The sequence below is a fragment of the Hippocampus zosterae genome, chromosome 2, assembly GCF_025434085.1.
Source record: "Hippocampus zosterae strain Florida chromosome 2, ASM2543408v3, whole genome shotgun sequence".
Classification (NCBI taxonomy): Eukaryota; Metazoa; Chordata; class Actinopteri; order Syngnathiformes; family Syngnathidae; genus Hippocampus; species Hippocampus zosterae.
The window spans coordinates 34,362,337-34,388,822 of NC_067452.1; the positions used below are offsets into that span (position 1 = coordinate 34,362,337).

General features: G+C 43.0%; 1 protein-coding gene across 4 annotated transcripts in view; it reads left to right on the top strand.

Moving 5' to 3' along the window:
• Positions 1-26,486, top strand: part of LOC127595665 (helicase ARIP4-like) — a 56,436-nt gene that overhangs the window by 12,274 nt on the left and 17,676 nt on the right. For 3 of the 4 annotated variants that reach the window (XM_052057335.1, XM_052057337.1, XM_052057336.1), the window contains exons 2-3: positions 437-600; positions 26,140-26,383. In XM_052057335.1, coding sequence (XP_051913295.1) covers positions 471-600; positions 26,140-26,383 — 374 coding nt within the window. In that variant the 5' untranslated portion in view covers positions 437-470. Of the gene's footprint in view, positions 1-436; positions 601-16,163; positions 16,524-26,139; positions 26,384-26,486 lie in introns of those variants that run through there. The other variant, XM_052057338.1, reaches the window with a different exon arrangement.

The window sequence follows — 26,486 nt, forward strand, 5'->3', positions numbered from 1 at the left end:
AATTTCTGCTGTTGAAATATTGTTTCTATCAGGACATTTTATGATCAACATTAGACAGATATGTTCATTGCCACCGTTCAGGCTAAAAAAAATATCACATTAGACAGTAGTGTTATGTTCCTCTGTATATAGTCTTCTTGAGTGCCCCGGAATAGTGGGTTGTTTTTTTTTCATATCTCTGTATCAGCATTGTCATCGAGGCTGTCCAACAAAGATTACGACCACATTATTGAGAAAAACCTAAGAGAGTCATTATCCTTCAGCCGAGAGAGCTTTTAAAGTGCCCGAGAAACCCTTAAGAGCACCTTGCCTCCATTATTGTCTCATCTGCACCCAATCACTAGGCAGCTCGTGCGCCCGAAAACTGCTCATCAACTTTGATAAATAGATGGATGGATAGAAAGAGACGGCCAAATCCTATGCTGCCTTATTTCAGGCATCTCGCGGCGATGCTGAGGTAACACAACAGGATGTCCGATGAAGAGGAGCAGCAGGAGCAGCCGAATGGGTCCAGAGGCCTGCCAGAAATCTGCTACATCACTGATGAGGAGGCAGAGGACGACGGCGGTGATGATGATGATGAAGACGACGAGATACCGGGTGAGTACAAGAGATAACTGTCATTTTGAGCAGGTCTAAAATGTTGACCAAGTAATACTAAGGGTGGAAAAACAGATTTTATTTCTGCATATTAGGCACTTCGAGTGAAAAGACAATATTGGATAAATGCCAGTTGACTTCCTGTGTCATGTCAATCATGTTTAATGGAAAGAAATGTATCGAAGTGTCAAACTGACGACAAACAAAAACATCAACAAACATGTCAACTCCCATGATCCTTGCTGTCTACCAACATTTTTAATTCTCACATATAAACAATAATAGGTATATTCTAAGAGTGTTGTTACCAAACACCTCATGATAGTCACTGAAACAATATTTGAATCAACAGTTATTCTTGAGGGCGGCCCGGTAGTCCAGTGGTTAGCACGTCGGCTTCACAGTGCAGAGGTACCGGATTTCGATTCCAGCTCCGGCCTCCCTGTGTGGATTTTGCATGTTCTCCCCCTGTGTTTTCCCCGGGTGCTCCGGTTTCCTCCCACATTCCAAAGACATGCGCGGGAGGCTGATTGAACGCTCTAAATTGTCCCTAGGTGTGAGTGTGAGCGTGGATGGTTGTTCGTCTCTGTGTGCCCTGTGATTGGCTGGCAACTGATTCAGGGTGTCCCCCGCCTACTGCCCGGAGACGGCTGGGATAGGCTCCAGCACCCCCGCGACCCTAGTGAGGATCAAGCGGTACGGAAGATGAATGAATGAATGAGTTATTCTTGACTTCTCTATTTGGTTTCAGTCATAACGGCCCTCCAAGGGAAACGGTAACTAAAATGTGGCCCCCTCCAAAAATGAGTTTGACACCACTGGCTTACACATTATTTGATTTTGAATATCTGCAACAGAATTGGAAGGATGCCAGCATTTCTGTTGCTGCTTTGCAACCTGTAAAAATACCTTCCTAATTATTTCCTTCCTATGAAAAGTCAAGTGTGAAGTAAACTTGTTTATTAACCATCTTTTGAGTAATACTTTGGGATAAAACTACCGGTATTTCAAGGATACTTTCATTATTATTATTTTTAACAGCAACCCACCCACCCAGTGTCATAGTTAGACCTATAGCAACACGCTAAACAACTAAAATGTAGGACAACAACCCACGATGGCGTGTGCTCTCAGTGCTAGCGGAATATATGTAGTAGGTAATCCCATCGTACGCAATTTACAGCACGGCACAGCATCAAATTGCGAGCAATAATGCTAGTCTAATAATCGCAGTCTATATAGCTTACCATTCTTCCATTCCTCATGGAATGTCTCCATTCTGTTTGGCCCTTCGGGCACAACTTTTTCCGCATCCTGGCTCATACCTGTATGGTCCAACATACTGTATATCATGCCAAAAACCTCCTCTTCCTCCAACTCTTCAAACACCTGGATTCATCGCTTTCCAAATTGATTTCCGACTGGCTTTGTACACTTTCTATAGTGAGCCCTGCTATTGTAATGCTTGAAGTGACATCATATGTCTGCGTTTGACGTTCATCACGATCTCACTTTGGGAAAACGATGACTTTGTCGAATTTACGATGTAGAAATAATTTTTCATGCTTTATTTGAAAGTATGTTATTTAACGACCGACAGAAACTTTTTCATTTGGGATTTTCTAAAATGACTTCACACTTGACCTTTAAACATTTCATTAAGCTTTAGACTCACTGTTACATACAGGTTGAAACTCTAATATCTTTAAAATACACATATCCTAAACATTTATCTTCTGTTGGGCACGCACTGTACCTAACGGGTAACAAATGCTAACTGGCAGCTAACCCTCACCAGCTAATAAGCTAGTTGGGGATTTCGTGAACGGTCGATTGAGAAGCCAGATCTGAGATATTATTGCAAATGTATTAACTGCACAAACAATATTTTAAGAGAAATAATCGTAACAGTCTTACAATTACTATTATAACATAAACACAAACCTGTGTACAAAGAATTGAAACAGGGAAAACACTCACGGCTAACTTGGATAACCAGTGATAGCTCGCATGGTTGTGTCTAACAGCTAGCGTTTCTTCTTTGGTTGCCACATGCCACCAAAGGAAAACGAAACACTCTCACAAAGTTCACCCTTTGATTGTTGACTGAACCGAGCTCCCGAGAGGTACCCTATGATCTCATGTATGACAGCTGTTTTGAGTTTGGTGTGACTTTGGAAAAAAAAATCTCAGCAGCAAGTTTCAAGTTACATGGGAACCAATGGGAACCAAGCATCCACATCGTGCACCTGTGAACCCATATGAAATGCACCCACGCCGCCGTAATTTGGCAAATTTTATTACTTAGTGTATGTATGCTGGTCATTGGATGTATTTGGATGCTTGCGAGCAGACTTTGTTAGCTATTCAAAGAAACTCCTGTAAAACTCCTCTTCCTTGCAATGTGTTATGTAAATCAATGAATCATCCATTGGTTCTATTAGATCAGTCCTGTTTATGACCAGGCTTCCTAGTTGTTGAAGAAAACCTTGGCACGGTTCATCCAGACTGTTGGATGCCCCGTCTGTGTGGTGCATCATGCAAAGCAGCTTTAGTTTTGTTTTTTTAAGCTATTTGGGGGGCAGATTTCTTTTTTTCTTTGGTTGCAATTTGAATAGGCAGCCCGGTGTTCAAGTGGTTTCAGTGTCAACTTCACAGTGCAGGGTGCAGGGTTCAATTCTGGCTCCGGCCTCCCTGTATGGAGTTTGCTTGTTCTCCCCTGGCCTGCCTGGGTTTTCTCCGGGTACTCTGGTTTTTCCCCACATTCCAAAAACATGCATGGTGTGAGTGTCAGTGTGAATGGTTGTTCGTCTCTATGTGCCCTGCTATTGGCTGGCAGCCGATTCGGGGTGTCCCCCGCCTACTGTCCAAAGACGGCTGGGATAGGCTCCAGCACCCCCCGCCACCCTTGTGAGGACAAAGCGGATCAGAAAATGGATGGATGGATGGATATTTGAATATTACAACCTCAAGAGCGTTGGACTTTAAAGGTTATTGTGCTCCTGACTACATCTTCTATTCACATTTATTCAGACTCAAAATAAGTATTTTTTTTCTTTTTTACACCCTGCCCCAATAATGTGAGTTCAAATCTGATGATTTCTTGGCAAGGAGCCATTGTTTTGGGGTTAAAAATCGTTCTTTTTATTTATTAATTTTTTACATTATGGAGGGTTCAAACCCAGACACAGACACACATCCTACCCCACCGCATCAGGCTCTGCCTCTCAACTCTGGTACTTCAACTTAAGAACGTAATTCGTTCCATGATGCAGTTTGTAAATCCAAATGTTTGGAAATGTTCTCATTAAAATGAATGGAATTGGCTTTATATTTGCTGCCGCGGAGGAGACATAGAGTTTTATGTGTGTTTTGGGGTGTTTACAGCCAACTGTAACCTTAAAGTAATTCTGAGGTCTAATTAAGAGTCAAGGAAAGAAAAAAAAGCACAACTACCGCATTAAATTATGCACAGAGCCAATGATGGTTGAAGAGCATCAGTCCGCTTTATTTTGTGCGTAATTGGAAAATTTTGGAAAAAGGGTCGTGTAAGTCAAGGGTCCAATTCAACTGCATCTCACACAAAAAGACTCAACTCAAAGTAACTCAGTTTTATTCATAGAGTGCTTTAAAAATGATAACAACTGAAACAAATTGCTGTTCATAAAAGTGTTACACAGTTGGAGCCTGCTGACTGAAACTAATATATTTGAAAATATATGCTAGAGCTCAGACTTGCACCAAACCCTGCGTTCGTTATTAGTTTTGACATTAACCGTTGAGTCCAGAATCAACTCGAATGGGTTACTTTTGCTCACAAGCATCTTATTGTCCATCCATCCATTTTCTGATCGGCTTATCCTCATAAGGGTCACGGGCGTGCTGCAGCCTATCCCGGCTGTCTTACCCTGAACTTGTTGCCAACCAATCTCAGGGCACACAGAGACGAACAACCATTCACGCTCACAATCACACCTAGCGACAATTTTGAGTGTTCCATTAACCTGCCATGCATGTTTTTAGAATGTGGGAGGAAACCGTAGTACCCAGAGAAAACTTACGCAGGCATGTGGAGATTCAAATTCCATACAGGAAGACCATAGCCGGAATCGAACCGTGCACCTTTGCACTGTGACGTGCTAACCAGTCGACCACCGAGCCACCTGCCATCATCCAAAAAATGAAAAATCCAATTTGACTAGAATGGTAAATGCTAAATGTATTTCACCTATACAGCATGTTATCTTCATTATACCTTTACAAAGTCATATTTTCTTATCTTATGCAAATGTATCGGCGTGTCACACCGGCATATTGACACAGCGTATCAACACACGGAAAGGTTTTCCTTTTTAGTTTAAAATAGCTAACTTTGATATCCAGGATCCCGCGCCATACGCTGGCCAACAGCAGAACCCAGCGAGTTTTAGTTTTGTAAAGTTTTAAATTTGTCTTCATCGTGTTATACTAACCTTATTTTGGCTAGCGCTAAGCTAATCAGTCTCAGTTTGTTGCTAGAATGGTATATGGACTGACTGCTTTACAATTGAATTTAAAGCTCATTCACCAGGCAAATATTCTCATTCACACGCATCTGCTTGAATGTAGCGGATATATAGAAAATATGTTTGAATGATTTTAAATGTGTTTAAAGAGTGTTTAAAAACCTTTTTTATTAATCTTTCATTCTTATAACTCAGATTATCTCCTGTAGCAGTTAGGTCTGCAATGTATTCTCCTCCTGAAACTGGGGTTCATTCTGTGATTGCTTTTTAGAGTTTGTTTTGTTTTGTTGTAGACCAGATTGGGGCCCCAGCCATAAAGAGCCATCACCACCACCCTAGAAATGTGATTGAAGCATTAATTATGTAAGTTTGGAGTTGTATCTTCACGCTTATTGGTTACAAAACGTTTTACCTCAGCAGTTGTGCAACAGTTTGCATAACTGACCCTGCAAGTGAGTGTGCAGTTGGCTGCAGCCTAAATGCTGTACAAGTCGTTTTCGGAATAGAAAATTGTTGATGCTACTCTTCCTGGTTGCGGAGAATCTCAAATCCATTATGTCAGTCATCTGTCTCGTTCACAAGGTGACCTGTGAGCAAAGTGCATCACATTTCATTCCCTCGATTTACAGGGGAACTCACCCCTTGGGCAAGTAGTGACTAACTGCTAAGGAGATGGGACGCTGCCCACAGCTCTGTGGCGGCACTACGTCTTGATGTGTCCTTAGTGGGCCAGCTTGATTCTTGTGTAAAACCAAGTTGATATTCTGCACGCCGTTGCTCCAAAAATAACACTGGTCAACAGCAAAGCTAATTGAGTGAGTGCTTGTATTTTTGGCGCTGATTTTATATTTATGTTTTTGAGATATTTTTCTTTTTTGTTTTGAAGTTTGACAAATGAAAGCCAACCATTTACCATGCGTTGTAATTTATGGGTATAAAAGTAAATCCATGTTTTTGAACCTAACCCTTAATTCATAAATATTACTAAATACTGTATATTATTTATTATTATTATATTTGTAAAATTATTATTATTGTTATTATTGTTATGTCACTTGCATCTCTGATTTTAGAATTTTGTAAAAAATATGTTGAACAATGTAATCAGCATTATGAAAACATATCATTAGAATTAAGAAGAAGAAATCAGAAAGGTTTTGTGCCATTGGACAACATCTAATTTTTATTTATTTATTGGGGTGGGGAAAACGATTTTCTCAATGACAAATAAAGTTAATACAATATTTTTCTTCACGATCAGTAATCAATAACTAATCATAAATCAGCAGGTTGCTGGTTTCCTTAGCGGCTCGAGAGTGTTCATATGTTTGAGATCTCATTTACATTTTCCCCCTTGGTGACATGGCACATCTATTTTCCTCTTGTGACATCATCGCCACCCGTCATCGTCTCTTGCGTGAGTCCTGCCGTTGCCATGACAGCTCACCAGGATGCCACCCCCAATCAAAGTTTTTCTCCTTGGTTCAACATCCCCATTTTATTCTCCCTTTCTTCCTTTCACTTTGATGAAAGTCGAATGTCTCTCATCATATTCCTATTCTTTGGGGAATTGTTTTGCAGTTTGTTTGTTTTTTAAACTTTAGTTCAAATAAATTTGAATCCATATGGACAAACACAAAATACGATGGAGAACAGTAAAAAATATTTGTGACAAAAATTAAGTGATAAATCATATTGAAAGACAGTAAGTCAATCACAAAAGATCAATATACAGTTTTACTTTGAAAATGAATAATAATGAAAATGTATTTTTCCATTTATAATGATTTTTTTTGTATTCGGAGATTTGTTAGTTACCGAGTGACTGTAAATGCCCTACCTAACTATCCGTTATGCGAGTTAATTATGATAATTATAATTACCATCATTATTGGATGTGTTCTGTTTCAGTTTTTCAAAATTTGGTCGAGACGAAGAGGTTATGAAAGTTTGAAACTCAGATTTTACAACAACAACAAAAATGTCAACCGTCATTGATTTTGCATTAGGACACTGGCCAGAAATTGGTTCATTTTCACTCCTTTTCAATAATCATAACTTTCTTATTTTTTTTTGCACAGGAAAAGTAGACTTCTATCACTGGAATCTGTCAAATAATGCTATTTCATGAAAATTGATTTCTCTTTAAAACTGTTCACATTTACTTAATGCTAGTTAGCTCTCTTTATCTGCATCAGGAGCAAGTCTAAATGATTTATTTCACCAATGTTAGACACACCAATTCTTCTCACTTATTAATTCATTATTATTTATTTGGGGTTTTTTTTCTTTCTTTTTGTACTTCTGTATAAAAATGGGTCATGACTTAGCAACAATAGGTAAATGTGGGTCCCGGTGTGACAGAAGTTAATAACTGATGCTATAGATACATTGGTGAAAAAGTGTGTGTGTGGGGGGGGGGGGGGGGGGGGGTCACGAACACTGTGTACCTTTTGGTGTATTGAAGAGATTGGTGTGTGTCATGGGTTCTTGGCACAGTTGCCACTCGGGTTAGTCACTTCTTTCGTAAGGTCCTTGCACACACACGCACACACACACACACACACACACACACACACACACGCAGAGGAGCAGGAGGTGCGTGTGCTAATTAGCGTGTTGCTCCCCTGCCGGTGTGTAGGCGTGAACAGCATCTCTGTGTTTTTTTTTTGCATTCTGAGTGAGCGAACACAACATGTTTTCCTCCCACCGTGTTATAGACACCTGTTGCTTTTGGTGAGTCGTGACATTTGTCCAGTTTGCTCCAACTGACGCTTAGCATTCAGTCACGGATGCAAAACAGATCTTGCTTGACGTTGTCTCGAAGGAGCTCAGAAGGAATAAACATTGATGGGGGGGGGAAAGCCTTGATATGAACTGCCTAATCAATCACTCAGAGGGTGCAAATGGAACAATTGCATCCCCTTGAACATTAGTTCTTCATCTTCGCAAGACATTTTGGGCAATTGTACACATCCAACTTTGTGGGAACAATTTCCCCACCCAAATTGTTTACTGGTACAAAGTTCTATGAGAGCACCCAACGGGTTATGTTTTTTGTGGCTTCAGTTAAAGTGCAAATTCAATTTTGACACCAAATGTGCATTGTTACATTACAAACAACAAAGAGTGCCGAATGTCTACGCCCAACTTAAGGTTGGGATTTTGCTGGTAGAGATTTTTTCTGGTTTGAGGTGTAACCAACGTGAAAACCGGATGGGTGGGTTAAAAAAAGCAATCGTGACGACAAGAAGAGATGGAAACTCCATCAAAGCCAAACATTGGCCATAGCCCCGACGAAGGCTGAAACGTCAACTGGAATTGTCAGTCAGGTAAAAGAACAACTATGAGTGACATCAGCAGCAACCTCCATGAGGCAGTAGGGAAGGTCGTGATCATGAGCATGACAATATATATGGATGTATAATTCCATCCATACATCCATCTTCTGATCGTCTTATCCTCACAACGGTTGCAGGGTGTGCTGGAACCTATCCGAGCTGCCATCGGGCAGTCGGTGGGAGACACCCTGAACTGGTTGCCAGCCAATCACAGGGCACACAGAGACGAACAACCAGCCGCACTCACACTCACACTCACACCTAGGCACAATTTGGAATGCTTCACTCACCTGCCACGCATGTTTTTGGAATGTGGTAGGAAAACGGATTACCCGGAGAAAACCCGCACAAGCATGGGGAGAACATGCAAACTCCACACAGGAAGCCCAGAGCCCGGAATTAAAATTCTGATCCAACGTCCAACAATTAAGCTTTATGGACTTATTTTTTCCCCCTAAAACGCACCGACCGACCAACATGATGACACCAGCAAAATTAACTCAGAAGTGTGCAGTCTGCAATGTAAATAAAAAAAGGATGCAACCCTGAGTGTGAGAAGTTTCAACATGCCACAAAACAATACCCCCCGCCCCTTCCAAAACAAACACATTGCCATTCTACAAAGGAGCTCACCAGGGGCACACATGAGGGAGGTTTTAGACTGGCCATGTTAATCTCCTGACTTAAACCTGTTAGCATGTGCATTTTAGCTGCCAAAGAGGAGACCTATGCGCCCCGGTGATCCAGTGGTTAGCGCGTCGATCTCACAGTGCACAGATACCGGGTTCTATTCCAGCTCCGGACTCCCTGTGTGGAGTTTGCATGCTCTCCCCAGGCCTGCGTGGGTTTTCTGCGGGTACGCCGGTTTCCTCCCACATTCCAAAAACATGCAGGCTGCTTGAACACTCCAAATTGTCCCTAGGTGTGAATGTGAACGCGAATGGTTGTTCATCTCTGTGTGCCCTGCGATTGGCTGGCAACCTGTTCAGGTTGTCCTCTGCTTACTGCCCGAAGACAACTGGGAAAGGCTCCAGCACACCCCGCGACCCTTGTGAGGATAAAGCGGAACGGAAAATGGATAAATGGATGGAAGAGGATACCTGTGTTTAAAAAAAAAAACAAACAAACAAAAACAGCAACTTAAAGGCTCTTAAAGCATCACAAAATATTTTAGCGGCCTTGAATGCCGTTCTTTCTTCGGATGTGACTAAAAACGTTCAGTCCTATTGACTTCAGTCCAGTTTAGGTAGCTGACCTCCTTTAATTATGCAGTGCTTTGTCACTAATAATGCTGTCTTCTATAGTTGTGTGCCTGATCCAGGAACTGGATTCACTGTTCCAATACTGAGGGGACGTACTGTATGTATGCTGATTAGGAACTGCGCTGAGTGTTGAGTGGGAGGTGATACAGTCACACCAGTTGGTCCACATACTGGCACAGCAAACTACCAGGTCACACCGTGTGCATGTGCTTGCTGCGCGCGTTTCTTTGAGCGTCGAATGTAGACAGAGAGGTTATCAAATTTATAGAAATGCTTACTCATACTGTCGTCTCACTCTCATCGCTGTCATACTGGTTGGTTTAAGCCCAGGCGGTCATTTTTCACCCTTGAGTGTCATTTATTGGTTTGTGGAATCAATTGTCCGGCTTTAATGTGGTTGAGTTGTTAAAAAAAGAACTTTTCAACATCACTTTTATTGGAAAACATGAAAAGTTCATCATGAAACCTTTTACTGAATGCGGGGCATAGTTTTAAGTACGTAACAGTCGAACAAGTTATACAAGTAACATTTTCACGTATTCGATGATAATGTGTTAATTAAAACTACTTAACTAAAACTAGTTAAGTAGTGTGATTTTGTGTGTGTGTGAGGGGCGGGGGGGGGGGGGCAATTCTTGAACCACTCGGCCTTTGGGTATCGAAAGGACTGATTCTTCTTGAATATTTATTTGTCATCAGTGGAACAGCCCACCCCCAAAGAATCATACCAACCTTCTGGTAGCCATCATCCAAGAAAGTTAATTGCTCACAAATGAACATCAGCACAATACTCTGTATGCTTCTTTTGGGATATTCTTTCCATTCTATTCGTCCTCTGCTGAGGCCCGACTGCACTCACTGACTGACATTCGACTGAGCCACGATATGATCTTTATGAAAAAAAAAATCTGTCTTCATCATCCATCCATCCATCCATCCATCCATTTTCTGAACCGCTTAATCCTCACTAGGGTCGCGGGGGGTGCTGGAGCCTATCCCAGCCGTCTTCGGGCAGTAGGCGGGGGACACCCTGGATCAGTTGCCAGCCAATTGCAGGGCACACAGAGACGAACAACCATCCACGCTCACATTCACACCTAGGGACAATTTAGAGCCTCCAATCAGCCTACCATGCATGTTTTTGGAATGTGGGAGGAAACCGGAGCACCCGGAGAAAACCCACGCAGGCCCGGGGAGAACATGCAAACTCCACACAGGGAGGCCGGAGCTGGAATCGAACCCGGTCATCATGTCCTCGCCAATTAAGCAAATATTCTGCAAATCGATGAGACCCACTCGGATTTCAAATGTTCGTGTCCCCAGACCCCCAGACATGCGTCTATTTGTCAAGAGAACAAACAAGTTGTGTACTTGTCCTACATCAGAAGTCGGCTTCACGTGGAGTCTTTTCTTCCGATTATACAAACAACCAAACAGAATGGAAATGCTCCATATAAACTCCTCAATCTTGACTTAAATGCGGATTGATGTCGTCGTTTGTTCACTTTGAAAATGGTTGTGACGACAGAACTCAATTAAAGACAGAATAGTAATGCGACTGCGTGCGCAAGTTCACACAGAGACACGGCACTCTGGAATCGGTCAATTCGATGTGTGACAAAATCAGTGCTGGCGTCTTGATGTGACGTCTCAAATCATTTGAAACTGTACAATCCCATCAACATTCCAACAGAATTAATGCACCCCCCTTCCCAAACCCAAAGCAAAAGCCTAAACAAAGCCTGCTTTAAAGCCATAGAAGGAATTTTGTGACAAAAGTTGAATTTCTACAATACAATACAATACATGCTGATTTATATAGCGCTTTCACAACAGCGGCAGCTGTAACAAAGCGCTTAACAAAACAGTTAACATAAAGTAAAATAATAAACACAACACATAACATAAAACACGGACAGTCCTGCAGTTCTAACCACTTTTCCGTCACACGCTTTGTTGTTTGAAGCGGTTTGAGATGAAAGAGGAGAGAATCAAAGTGTCCTTTAACCAGTGGATCAGAGACGTCATGCTCAAAATGTGCACACGTCGGCTACAAGCCAAGTTTCAAAGTCAACAAGAAGCTGTAGCATCCATTGACAAAAAAAGAGATTGGTTCACTTCTCCTGTCCCATGGAAATCCATTTCAATTCCAAGCGGCGACTCACGCTTCCAAATACGCATCGGCGCTCTTCGCCAACGCTCCTCTCTCCTCATCCTCACCTTCAGCGGCCATCCATCCATCCAGCCGCACCAACGCCAACTGTCCAACAGCGCTGACATAGCCACTGAACAAATCGGGGTTGTGAAAAATGCTGCCCATTACTGGCGCAAAAAACACAAGCGCCCCAGGTCTGTCCAGCACCGACAGTCAATGGCGCCGACATTCCTCCCAATCAAAATCTGTGCTGGTACAGGCGTGCTGCCGAGAAGGTGCAACCACCAAGCACAGATACTGCTCCTTTGACAAATGTCGTGGCCAAAAAGCGCTGAAAGAAAAGGGATTGATGATGAGTTGGTAGAAGGACTGCTCCATGTGCTTCCTGTGTGTGTGCATGTTTTTATCTCATATGTGCCGTCATAAACTTTGAAATGTGAACGCTCCTTCCTCTTGGGGGGGGGCGGGGCTACAGGAAGTGTGCTAGTGTGGCAAAGGTGAACATGTGTGCTGTAATGACTTAGCAGCCAGTTTGCCCCCACCCCCACCCCCTCCCCACCCCTCACTTTGCTGCCATCACCGCCTCTTCCTCCGCTTTCTGGTTCGGCTCCGCCCCCCAACTGCATGTGTGTGTGCAATGTATCCGTGGGGCCTTGCAGATGGAGTTTCCAGCTTGTGTGTGAAAGTAAGCGCATAACAACACAGTGCCAGAAATGCCATTCATCTGTTCTTTACCTTTTTTTTTTTAACACGTAGGAGCAGTGGTTCTTAACATTGTTAGAGGTACCGAAACCAACCCGTTCCTATTCACATTCGCTGAACCCTTCTTTAAAAAATGCATTTATTAAAAACAGAAAAAAAGTAAATACAAATTCAAGACATAAGTCGACCTTTTTTTTAATTGTACAGTAGAGGCTCTGTCGAACCCCTGAGACCGATTCACCGAACCCCGAGGGTTTGATCGAACTCAGGTTTAGAACCACTGCGTTAGAGTATAAAAACAAACAAACAAACAAAGAAACAAAAAAAAAAACAGCATCCAAATAACTCTTGTATAGTTAAGTTTGGCAATGAGAAAAGAATTGCATTTCCTCTGAGCATCTGATCCGTGTGTCCAAATCTAACTTCCCTGCCGTGCCTCATTTTCTTCACTCTTCTTTACAAGCAGTGTCTCTCTTGTGTCAGCTCTTACTGCCGGGACTTGGCTCCCGCAGTCAGCGACTAATTTACAATTAGTAATTGACAGTCATGTGTGGGCACTTGAACATGAGAATGGCGCCCATTGCTTCTCACTACTTATGCTGGTTGACAACATCGGAACCATATTACCACTATCAATAATCAAAAAAGCAATTATGATTATGAAATCTAGTTACGGAAGCGTGGAGTCATGTGTTACTTAAAAGCCAAAATGCTCACAAATCTACACTGTCGATAAAACAATATTGCCATGTTCCCGGTTGAACCCTTAACCTTGTTACCTAAGGCAGTCTCTGGAGTGGGCGGGGATCGCTGACATCACGTCCCTGTATCAGTATGCCGGGGGGCGGGGAGTAAGGAGAGCAGCAGCAGCGGGAGGAGCAAGCCAGCTCGGGAGGTTTCCTGCATGCGGCAAGTCTGGGCCGCTTTCAGCGACCCGTGGTTTTGTAATTGTCCCAGTGGCCTTCTGCCTGGTAGCAATCGTGCCGGTAGAGGCTCGGGGCTGGCCCGCGTTCGTAAGTCCCATCCGAGCTCACTAGCGCACGGAGCAAACTGAGCAAGATGCACGGATATGTCAGAGTAGTTGAAATGATGTGATATGGGGGAGTAGGTGTCTTCAGTGGCTTTTGTTTTTTTCTTGTTTCTTACCTTCTCTTCTTACCTTATCTCTTCGATCGTGTCGTCCTATTTGCTGGCGAGGTGGGGGTGGAAGAATAGGGTTGGGTCCATCACCTTGACCCAAATGTGGTGCAGTGCCATCGTTGAGCTGAGTGGGCGCTTCAGAGGTTTCATAAGACTTCTTATGGAAGAGATGCCCTCGCTCCAAATGAATATTTTTGGTCATCTAGCTCACCAAGTCAAGGAAAAAAAATACCATATCGTCTAAATCAGGGGTGCCCAAACTTTTTGGATCGAAGATCTACTTTTCGATCAACTAACCTCCCGGGATCTACCCTTACCGGCGTGCACAAACACACACACACACACACACACACACGCCATGATGAGAAACAGCCTGAAACAGAGGCATGCCACGCACTTTTGCAGCCTGTTAACCATCGTAGCCCACACGTACCGTTTTAAAGTGCTTCCCAGGGCCCTCCTAGATTCCTATTCTTTGCTCGTGCCCTCTGTGAATTGTACAAGACGCAAACTCTGAATGAGAATCATGACGATAAAAGATAGAGCGCAACAGCTCTGATCACAATTGCAAACTGCTGAGCGCTAACAACTTCCGGTGAGGTAATCACGCGCCACCGTAAATTTATGATTTACTTGCTTTATTTTATTTTTAAAAAATAGTGAAAATGAGACTGATAAGATGGTGAGGGTGCAGTGTATATTAACACAAAAAAATATATTACTAACATGTACAAAGACACACAAATGGTTGTTTGTTTTTTTTCTTCTCGACACTCCTCAGATCTACTTGGGACCTGTCTTAGATCTAGCGGTAGATCAGGAACTACCTAATGGGCACCCCTGGTATAATTTTTTTTTTTTTAACTATGCAGTTACAAAAAGTGACTGACATGTAAATTATCGTGCCACATCAATGCGATGTACGTTGTATTTGCAGTATGTATGATCAGTATGTTCTTGCAGCTTCTATACATAATTGGAAAAGCAGAACACATGCAAACTGTCTGTCAAGAGCATCTTTTCAAAGCCCCGATTTCAACACCTTTTGTGGGTTACTGTTCCGTATAAACACCACCGCCATGAAATGTGGTCAGGACAAAACCATTCCGAAACTTTTCTGTCTTTGGCGGGAGGTTCTGAGCCCTGGACCATGTGTGTAAATGGGAACTCTCACATTGGCGGAGACCATTCGCGCCCAAGGCTTAATTCCCTCGGAATCAACGTTGGTGTTTGATGCTCCCACTGACGTCACACAAAACATGCAGTGTTGTTGTGTGAAAGCACAGGCGGTTCTGTATAAAACCTAAAAGTGACTTCATACAAGACACGCTTATGATTGTGGGGTCTTTTTTTTTTGTAAGAGGCTAATTTTACCTCACATGATAAATATCCGCCCAAAAAACAACAGTTGAAAATGTACAGCGACATGTTTTACCGCACATGTGTGTGTGTGTGTACTTGCACTTAAGGAAAGTGCGAACATGGAGAGTTGAAGTAGGACTTTCGTGTTTGCTTCAAACTGGTTCTGCATGTGATGTTTAGAATTCTGTAGGAAATACGAATGCTAAGCATTGTTTTTGTTATTATTAGTGTGGCTTGTCTCATTTCTCGGAATGCGACGGGCTGCAAAATAAAATAGTCCTAGCAACAAAAAAAAAACTACATGTCATGATGGTTAGCCATTGACTTTTTTTTGTTATAATATTATAGGCTACACTAGTATTGCAACTGCGATTAACAAAAACATGATTACAAAAGTATAGAAAGACTTATCGTAACTTAAGGGTACCATTGTGCATTCGGATTTAAAAAAAAAAAAGTCCCGTGGGGGAGCAGATATGTGCAATGTGAACTGGTTGCCAATGCTTAAAACTGTGTTTCAAAAAGTGTGTGTGGGGGGGGGGGGTTGTTTGTTTGTTTTTTTTGTGGCATTTTTACACCAATAAATGGAAGGAAGAGAAATCCCAGTTTCTATTTTGCACACGCCACACCCTGCCACAACCTGTCATGGAAATGCTGATATCGTTTTTCAGTTATGCCTGTGGCTTTCCAGGCAAACAACATCAATGTTTTGTTTTTGTTTTTTTATATAAATAACATATTACGTAGGTAGCACTTGATAAGTTTTTTACTTCTTCCTACTTCCTTGAACATAATAACTGTGTTGAATGAAGACTGATTTCTTTCTTTCTACTTTTTTATCTACCTTATTTTCTGTCAAATTATTACTGTATATGTTTTATGTTCAATGAACAAACAAACTCGAATTCGAAACGTACCAATTCTTTCCTGAAAATACTGTACGAAACCCTTTTCCTTTGAAATGAGACTTGAATGCGTGGGCGTCTCCTTTCGTCTCGAGGTGTGTGGCGGGTCAGAGTGATGCGCGGTCGGCCTTCGTGGTCCCCCCCAACTCCCTCACAGGGGCCCCGCATTCAGCATGAGGGGTTATGTAAGTTTTTCAGCTGCCAGCCCTCCTTCCTGCCTCTGCCTCATGTTGACATTGTTATTGAAAGCGGCACACGGAGTGGGCCAGCCAGTAGTCAGTGAGTCAGTCAGTCACTGTGGCAGTCGTGCTAAAGGAAGGCTTGGCGTAAAACAAACGTGACGGACAGACATCGACGCCTCCTGTTGGCTTTCTTAACGCTTCTCGCTTTGCCTGCAGGGGCGCAGGTCAAGAGGTTTAAAGCAAGAGTTGGGGTGGGGGTAAAAAAAAAAACCAAAGGTGAAGAGGTGGTGAGAAGCCAAGAAGAGCAGAGTAACCATTTTCTTCACTCCAGAGTCATGCTGCTCCTGGACGAATCCGAGTCGTTCACAGGTAGGTGACTCGAAACGCACATTGCTGTCGCACGACTGAGATGGAGCAAGTTTGTGAGGGCAGGGGGGAGTCTTCCTGCCTGGGGAGTCGAGGTTAAAATACTTTTTTCCCATATTCGGAACATTGGATGAGACGGGATGAGAAAACACGAATCTGACTTTATTAAAAGGTTCTTTCTCAAATGCAACTGAGCTGTATCCCAATGCAATTCCGAGACTAGAATAACGCTTGTGTTTTGTAGGAGATTTTGGTGCGGAGAAACACGTCCAGTTGGTACAGAGAGCCGCTTTGACATTTCAAATAACCTCAGAAGTCTTCAAAATATGCTTCAGTCGTTGGCTGATAATTGTGAAGTTACTTAACGCTGTTGTGTAACACTGGATCCATACCTACTTAGACATGCAACCGTCCCTGCCACCTTTTTCCTCATACCCTTCCCGCTCTCGGTTCCCTTCCCTTTTATCTGTACTTCCACGCTCCTTTTTTTTTTTAAATTCAATTTTCAGACATTTTTACTCCGGTGAGGTTTTTTTTTTTTTTTTTTTTTTTTTTGCTGGTCCCACGTGCACCCGGCTTGCTCTCCTCCCGCGTTGTCTTCTCTCAGCCGCGATACGATTGGCTGTTTCTACGGTTACGTGAAGCAATGCCTGCGCGTGATTGGCCATGCTGGAAATGTGTGCCTTTCAAGGCAGGCAAACCACAGTTCATCAGACCAGTGGGTTAGCGGGGTAAGCGTGCGAGGCGGCAGCGGAATAAAACCCGGCGGCGCCCGAAGTCTAATTTAGATGAATGAACAGAGTCATTTTTCGGAATAGCTTTCAGAGATTTTCATTTTTATTGTTGACAAGTCATTTTCATTTTCAGACCATTTACAGGCAGAGTATTTAGTCTTCAATGAATCTAACATGCAAGGTATTGCGATGTGGGAGGTTGTGGTGGATTTTTCTCATTGGAGGAAAAGCTACACAAAACATGCTCGATGCAAACTCACACTGGAAGGCTGGTGCTGATCTCCGAAGCGCCAAACTGTGAGGTAGACGTGTTGCCCTCTTCCAAGACTCTCGACGCTAAGTGTTTTGTTGTTGTTGTTTTTTACATTCAGTAGTTCTTGCCTGGACTTTTTCTACTCAAGACCCAAGTTGACGCTTAAACAAGACATAATGCATTGCCGCAGCATGTATTAACATACACGATATGATGCGGTTTGATATGGTGGCGGATGTGAAATTGTGTGAGATGATGTGGTATGATGGGCGGCTTTGTGGTCGACTGCTTAAGTGCAGAAGTGCCGGATTCGATTCCGGCTTCCTGTGTAGAGTTTGCATGTTCTCTCTGTGCCTGTGTGGGTTTTCTCCGGGTACTCAGGTTTCCTCCCACATCCAAAAATCATGCATGGCAGGTTAATTGGGCGCTCTAAATTGTCTCGAGGAGTGATTGTGAGAGTGAATGGTTGTTTGTCTATGTGTGCCCTACGATTGGCTGGCAAACCGGTTCAGGGTGCCCCCCGCCTGCTGCCCGAAGGCTCCAGCACGCCCCGCGAACCTTGTGAGGATAAAGCGGATCAGAAAATGGATGGATGTTATATGATGTGGTTTTGTAACAGCATTTCGCTTGACCAGTAAATATAGACCAGCTCAAGTTTGGGAAATATCACTTCATACGATGTTTTTTTTTTTTTTTTTTTTTTTGTCAGGTGTTGAAATCACACACACAAGTTTCAATAATTTTTTTTAAAAATCCGATTTGTTTGGTGTTGTGTAAAAGAACACTATACATTTTGTTGTTGCTTCTAATGCGCCACGTATGGTCGTGAGGAAAGGATGAAACAATGCCCTGCTCCACTTTCACCCATTCTGTGTGTGCGTTTACTTTCCCTTGTGTGGTGAGCAGCTGCCGATTATTGATAGTGTGTATTGGGCTCAGAAATATTCACAGTTCGAAATGACGCTTTCAACAGCACTCCTGAGGTATCTTTGCTGCGCGACTGACTCAGCTTTGCCATAATTGCATGCCAGAAAGGAACAAGCTGTCCTATTCGGAACAGCGTGTGTGTCTGAGTTGAATGCAGGGAGCACATGAAGTCTGAACTGCTTTCATAAGACGTCACCACCGAAGATGCCGGCTGGCATCATACCACTTCTATTACCCCAGACGTCCTTTTAAATTGAATTTTGTCGCGTGCTTCGCACATCTGTGATCTTCTTATCTCACTCACTTTCATTCTCCTCCTCCTCCCCTCCAGCAGCGTTGACATACTGGCCTACAAACAGCTCCAAGTCGCTTCACCTGCTCTCTATCACGTGTGTGTGTGTGTATATATATGCTGTCTTTCTGTCACCTTCTGCTCTTGAGTTTTTTGAACTCTCTGGTGCCTCTTCACCCCTACATCCTCTGCGGAGGATTTCGTAACTCACCTGCTTCCACGCTATTAAAAGGAGCCTTAATAACTCATTGAGCAAAGGCTGTTATATAAGAAGTCTGTGTGTGTGCGTGTGTGTGTGTGTGTGTGTGTGCGTGTGTCTGTGTGTGTGTGTGTGTGTGTGCGTGCACATGCATGTTTTTTTGGGGGTCTTTTGTAAGGCAAGTTACATAACACATTTTATCTCGGTATGCCCAAAAGAAAACGATTTTACAGACTGGCCAATCAGTGCAGCACAGACGAGAGATCTTTCACTTTTTCGGGCAGTTGAATCAGAATATTTATTTTGAGTTGTTTTTTTTTTCCATTTATCTATTCAGTATGTGCTGTTTTGCAGAGCTGTCAGGCCAAATGTTGGTATCCCCCCCCCCCCCCCAAAAAAAATAAACAATTCAAGAAATTCTGCTTGAATGACTATACACTGCATCAGGTCATACCCTAAATGATCATTTCATGTTCTGCACCAACACAACACCTCACCGTAATCATTTTCATTGAATAATTTCCTTCAATTTAAAAAAAAAATCACTCATTTCCGAAACTCCTATTGATTCAAATCCTCCGGACACGCCACCACCTCAGGCTGTGCCCACCAAAGTCTACGCGCCACGCCAAGTGACCTAAAGGCTTTCATACTTAACCAAAAGCTAATGACAGTGGTTACGTCATCTTCCCCAAACTCTGTTTCTAGTCAAAGGTCTCGGAGCCATGAGTAAAACAAACACACACACGCACACTGACTAGACCGCGTAATAGGTGGAAAATAACATGCAGACACTCATACCTTTGGGGCTGATAGGCTTTCTTTTGCGTCAAAACTTTAGACTGATCTATATTTAACAAAAGAGGCTTGCTCAAATGAGAATTTATGTAAAACAAACAACAAAAATACCCCAATTATGATGATGTTAGTGTCCACCACAATGGTTGTGGGCCTATGGCTCCAGGCAAACTATTTTTCGTACGAACGCAGTGGTCCTTAAGTTTTAAATCCACTGATTTTCACAAGTTCACTGTTGAATTGAAAGTGTGGCGCAGAGGTTTGTCAGGGAAAAAAAATCAACACGTTTAACCGATCGCATGTGTGAATAGACAAAAAATTTGACTTGCGCTGTCTCAAATTTTAGGGGCTAAATGGCACCAATTTCGGGCCAGTCTGGAGCCTCCGAGACCTGTTGCTGTTACCCTTTTAATAATTGCAGCAGTAATTGGGGGGTGAGCCAGAATTTACAAGAACGGCGTTGGACACACTTAGACTTACTTGCTTTCCTGAAGTGAGGAAAACTATTCCAGTGCTTTAATGTTAATCGTTCGTCATTTCTGACCTGTAATACAAGTTGATGAATAGAAGATGTCGAAATTCTTCATTTCTCTTCAAGATGGTAAAATGAGAGTTTAATTAAGGTAATTGTAAAAGACTCCTCGACACAGGTTGTACATAACCTTTCATGTTGCTGGGTCAGATCCTTTTTAAAAGGCTTTGTAATACCGTGTTCAGTGGTTGTCATGGTTACAGTAATGACAACCTCCAGTCCTGTTCTGTTAAAAGCACCTTGCAGCTCCGTTTTAAGTGTGCCTCAAGTTTATTACTTTTTATTTATTTATTTGTTTACAAATTTACAGGATCCGTTGCTTAGAACAACCACACTCAATAAGTCTGAGTTGTTTGACATCTTTTCAAGTAATAGAAACGTGTGAAAGAGAACGCGTGTAAGACGACACGCACACACACACACACACACATATGCAGTATGTGCCACTGTTTTATTGTGTCAAAAGTCAAGATGGTGTGTCAGTGTGTGTGTGCGTCTGTGTGTGTGTGTGCGTGCGCATGGTTGTGTAACAGCCACAGGCAGCGGTTATATAAGCACCCTCTCAAGTCCCCCTCAGCGTCGCCATCGTTCGAGAGTAACGTTCTGTGTGAGATTTGTACTCAAGACAGTGTGCCTGCATGTTTACACCAGTGCCAGACAGAACGCAAATGTAAGAAGCAGCCTCTTGAGCCCGGTGGCCTCTTCGGCACCTTTGCGTTCATCTGTGACCCGGCACGTTGGATAATTTTAAGACGTGGGTCTGTATGAACGGGCTGTCGTGGATGTCACATGTATTATTTCAGTTCCACAGAATTCGGTGCCGGTCATTTTCCTTTACTCTTCCTGGAACAATTTAGTCTAATGTGCGACCAAGTTGTTGTTTTTTTTTTAAGTAAATAGCTGTCATTATCTGCCCACTATCAAGCAAAGGCAGGTGAGAACAAGGTAGATGGGATTGAATCCACTTATTACAGATTGTTCCATCACATGTGTGTGTGGAAAGTAAAAAAAAAATTGGAAGAAGACTTTCTTCGGAGAGGTAGTTGCAGGAGGCGCCTGACAATAATTTGTGTAATACTTCCTATGGGTGAATTGATGACTAAGACTCCCACTGAACATTCGGCAAGCCTCCTCGCTGACCATCTTCAAAGCCCTCCTCAAAACTCACTTGTGTTCTTGGGCGTTCGACTCAGCATGACTTAGATTTGTTCTTGATTTTACTGTTTGGTGCTTTCTACCGCCTTTATTACCGGTTTGTCTTACTTTTTATTGTGCATGTTAAATCACTCCATGTACAGCACTTTGTATGCAGCGATGGCTGTTTGAAAGTGCTCTATAAATGCTCTTGACTTGACTTGACTAAGCATTAAATAAGACAATTTAATGGCTGCTCTCTGAACAGGATCGGCGCTATAAAAAATGTATTGATACTAAAATCTGCTTGGATTCGGCCCACGCGGCGTTAGTGATCCACCATATCCAGCAGGTTGAACTGTTGTCAGAAACATGCTGCATGTGCAAGGTGACGCACACGTTTTAATGCACTGTACTGCCACCTAGTGGACTGGAGTGGAGTCCCATCCGCTGGCACACGGTGGGCCTTTACCCCATCAAATCAGACAAGCAAGCATGCTACAAAATGATGATAAATGGAAGTTGCCGCTTTCCAACGAAGCACATTGAAGCGTCTGCAAAGGGCCAAAAGTGTTTTTTCGTATGTTTGTCATTCAGCGTTTTGGAAGCGGACAGTTTTGACCGCTGCCGTCATAGTATGTATTTTACTGCTTTCGAAGCAGCTGAGGAAACTCCCACTCCAGATTGCAATCTTTAGTCTTATATTCTGTGTGAATGCACACTTGAACGATGAAATGGGTTTTTGAAAAGCAGCAGCATAGCTAAATTTGACCGTGTCCACTGAGGAAATTAGAGAAAGCGCCTCGACATGCCTCAATCGCAAGCCAGTTCATCGCTACTACTCTTTGTTAATCATCAAAGACTGGATGAAATTCATTTGGCTAAAGTCACATTTGTCCTTTCCTCTCAGCGCCGACACTTCTCAGCAAAAGCCACTTATTTGACACATGTGCACACAAAAAGCACAAGTTGTGGTTTGATGTCCTTCAGCCATTTACCGAGAAGTTATGTAAACCCTAAACATACAGTATACGAAGATGTACTTATGTAACGTTTAGGTAGTTGAAGACATTCCGCCTTTCCCTGAAACGCCCCTAGCAGACACACATGCACATACAGTATAGATTTTGTGGCCTCACATTCTTTGGATCTCATAAATTACAATTTGTTGATGTCTTCAAGCCCGCCAGTATTTGCAGTGTTGAAAAAAACAGTTTGCAGCTTGTTAATCAATACGTCATCTGTATTTTGATTCTCTATAGGTTCGGTAATTCCTGTATTAATTGCCTAATGCGGGATGTGTGTCAGCAGGTCTGTGTGTGAAAAGTTGCACATCTTCTTCATGTCTGTTTTGGGGAGCTAAATTTAATCTGGCAAACGAGATGAATTTTAATGAGTATTGCACTATTTTCTGGATTTTTTTTCCCATCTGTGGTGCTTACACGAGCAACTTGCTTGCTCTTTTAATGCTACTGTAAACATAGTACAATACCCATTACTGTCATTCTAACCTGCATGCTATATTTTGTGACTCCTGTATTTTCTTATTCTGTATTTTTTTTTCTCTTTCTCCTTTCTTCTTTCTACATACATTCTTGCTGCTGGAGGCTGTAAATTTCCCCATTGTGGGACGAATAAAGGATATCTTATCTTTATCTTATTACCACATACATGCAATCTCATGTAATTCTCTTTTTATATTTTGCTCTATTACTCCTATATATATGATATGTCACCATATCTGACAATAATATAACAAGGCTGCAACACCATCAGTAGATTCTTTTGCACGTTCTCTTATTTGAATTTATTTAATATGGGCTTTGCATTGAACAATAGGAATAAGGGGCAGGAAGGTCCAACAGTTGTTAGTTAGCATGTTTGCCTCACATTTAGGATTTTTCCGGATTCGAATCTCTGCCGACAATCATTTCTCTGTGGAGTTTACATGTGATCAGTGTGCTTCTGGGTTTTCTCCGGGTCCTCCAGCTTCTTCTTACAACCCTAACTTGACCATATAGATGTGAATATGAGTGTGAATGCGTGTTTGCCCATATATGCCCTGTAATTGGCTGGGGACCAGTCCGGGGGGGGTATAACACACGCCTCTACCTCAAACGTCAGCTGGGATAGGCTCCAGCTCACCCAACCCTAATGAAGGACAAGCGTTAGAGAGGATGGATGGATCATAAGATGTAGCTAGCTAGCTATTGAGCTATCTATCAATCTGGCTAGCTAAAAGATTTGGCTAGCTAGGTAGCTAGCTAGCCAAATCTTTTGATAGATAGAGAGGTAGATAAAACAAACACACACACATTCACACACTCAACTAGTGATGTGTCAAGTGCAAACATTCATTTATCATGTACATGTCTGCCGCCTCTTCCTGTGAAGAACTGAGCATCCCTACTCTTTGAACGATGACCTCACTTTCATCTGCACACTCCACTTCCTGTCCTTCCCTTCCGCATCTCACTGAGTGCTCACCGTGAGATGCTGAACTGAAGGACAGGAAGTGGAGTGGGCAGATGAAAGTGAGGTCGTTGTTCAGTGTGTGTGCGTGTGTGTGCGCACTATATGCATGTCATGAAGTCCAATATACAGTCACTGTTCTGGGGGTCGAGAGAGAGTTGGAATGTTTCTGCAATCTGTTCAATCCGACGCATTTTTATGTATCTGCCACTATCAGACTGAGATAACAAAACCTGTGTCCTTGGCTGAAGCGATATCGTCGTGCACATGAAGAACAAAGAACAGTCTCGTTTTTCATTCACACTCAAAGCGCACTTGAAAGTGTCATTTCAAGAACATGTTTTGAAGCGATGTCACAAATTTCTCCTCGGGCAAAATCCCAAATCTTACTGATACCGTCATAAACCTCCCCTTGACTGTATAGGCAAGGTTTTCAGCAACATTTTATCATGAGTCTAATACAAATCTGAATAGAACATCCACTGTTAATGCTAAAGCTAAACAATGAATTTTGTACTCACAATAATACTTTGCTGTATTGCGCAGGACAGAAACATCCCAACACCTACACCGCCACCATTAGAATAGGAAATGATTTTCATATTGACACGACTTTATTGACATCCTACCGCCAGGGATTGGTTAGAAATGCTAGTGCCTGCATGCATTTAGATATCTCCCACCGCACGCGCACAAACACATACACGCACTGAGACAGACTGGTGTTATTTAAGCGACCGCATTGTTTTGATTATGTATCATGGACAGAATGGGTGTTTTTGTGCTAGTTGTTTTGGAAGGCAGCTTGCCTCAGATTGTCTGCACACATTCTTATCATCATGTGGATATTGCAGGTTCTCAACCTTTTATATCAGGTGTCATAAACATGGAAAGTGACTGTGATCAATGCCCCTGTGCGTGTTTGGCATCATTTTGTGCCGTCATCCCTGGCAGATTCCTGACGTCGCTTGTCCTCAGCGCATGTGTTTGTGTGCGTTTCCTGCTTTTCATTTCGTAATCCGGCCGTATTTATGATCCAGCGCTTACATAAACCCGAGATCTGGTTCAGTGTGTTTCTGGCAGAGCAAATGAAAAGGGAGGAGTGTTGCGGGAAAATGTGAAAGGTGAAAAAGTGAACGCAGATTCCAGCTGGGTTGGTGGTAGAAGCAGAAACGACAACAAAACAACATTTTTTTGTGTCACTTTTGGTTTGAGATTGATGACTGCATGCTGCATGCGGGTGGAGCCACGCAATTGACTTGGAAATTGTTCTTGTGATATTTCAAATATTCATGACTTTTTTTCCTGAGTTTTAACTCATGGGTGTGTCACTGTGAGTGTTAATCCGATGTAAGGATCATAGGAGCAGACTTGATTCATGCAACGATCTGATCAATCACAAATTGATTAACTTTGGCCCTCTTCAATTGAACGCAAAACTGAATTTGTCATTCATAAATGAGGATGGATGGAAAATAACTGTCAGGCAAAGCAAGTGACATTTGGTCATTTCCTGCAACACCACACATTAATGTCACGATTGTCGCGTTTCAGAAATGCACTGCATCAACGTCTCGGTTCGCTTTTGATGTGCATTGATTTTCAAATTCAAGCCATTTTAAGGTTTCATTGCCCTCGCCATGTCCGTCAATGCTGACAGAATTGTAAAGAAGCAGTGCATGGCAGTTACCAGTAGGTAAAAAATGAGCTGCGTCTAGCATTTGTGAATTTCCTCAAGACACCTCATGATCTGAATACACAGCCCACAAGAATTTGAGAATGCGAAAGATAAATAATTTGGATTTTACATGTTCCTCCCGGGCGGCCCGGTAGTCCAGTGGTTAGCACGTCGGCTTCACAGTGCAGAGGTACCGGGTTCGGTTCCAGCTCCGGCCTTCCTGTGTGGAGTTTGCATGTTCTCCCCGGGCCTGTGTGGGTTTTCTCCGGGTGCTCCGGTTTCCTCCCACATTCCAAAAACATGCATGGCAGGCTGATTGAACACTCTAAATTGTCCCTAGGTGTGAGTGTGAGTGCGAGTGGTTGTTCGTCTCTGTGTGCCCTGCGATTGGCTGGCAACCGATTCAGGGTGTCCCCCGCCTACTGCCCGGAGACAGCTGGGATAGGCTCCAGCACCCCCCGCGACCCTAGTGAGGATTAAGTGGTTCGGAAGATGAATGAATGAATGAATGTTCCTCGCTTACCTGGATGGGATAAGCAATGTCAAAGATGACATGACATTTCGCATGTTTAACTTTGCCCCCCCTCCTTTGTTCCTCAGATCAGTCCCACTGTGCCTCCTTCAACTCAGAGAATGAGGCTCAGGGAGGCGACACGGCAGCATGGCATCGTACCCCTCCACCATCTACCTCACTTTCCGGGGGGACGCCAGCAAACCCCGCGCCCTCAAAACCCGCTTCGAGACCCCACTCTGGGGTCTCCGGCCAAAGGACCACCTCGCCCTCCACCCTGACACAAAACAGAAAGAGAAGCTCCAAGCCCTCGCACATGAGACGTAACATTCGGTAAGCAAATTCTATTGGAGAGACGTCCGTGATAGTACTGGGAATTTAATCCACAAAGGACGCAGGTTAAAGTCTCATCGAGTTCTCGTGTTCCGCTCTTGTG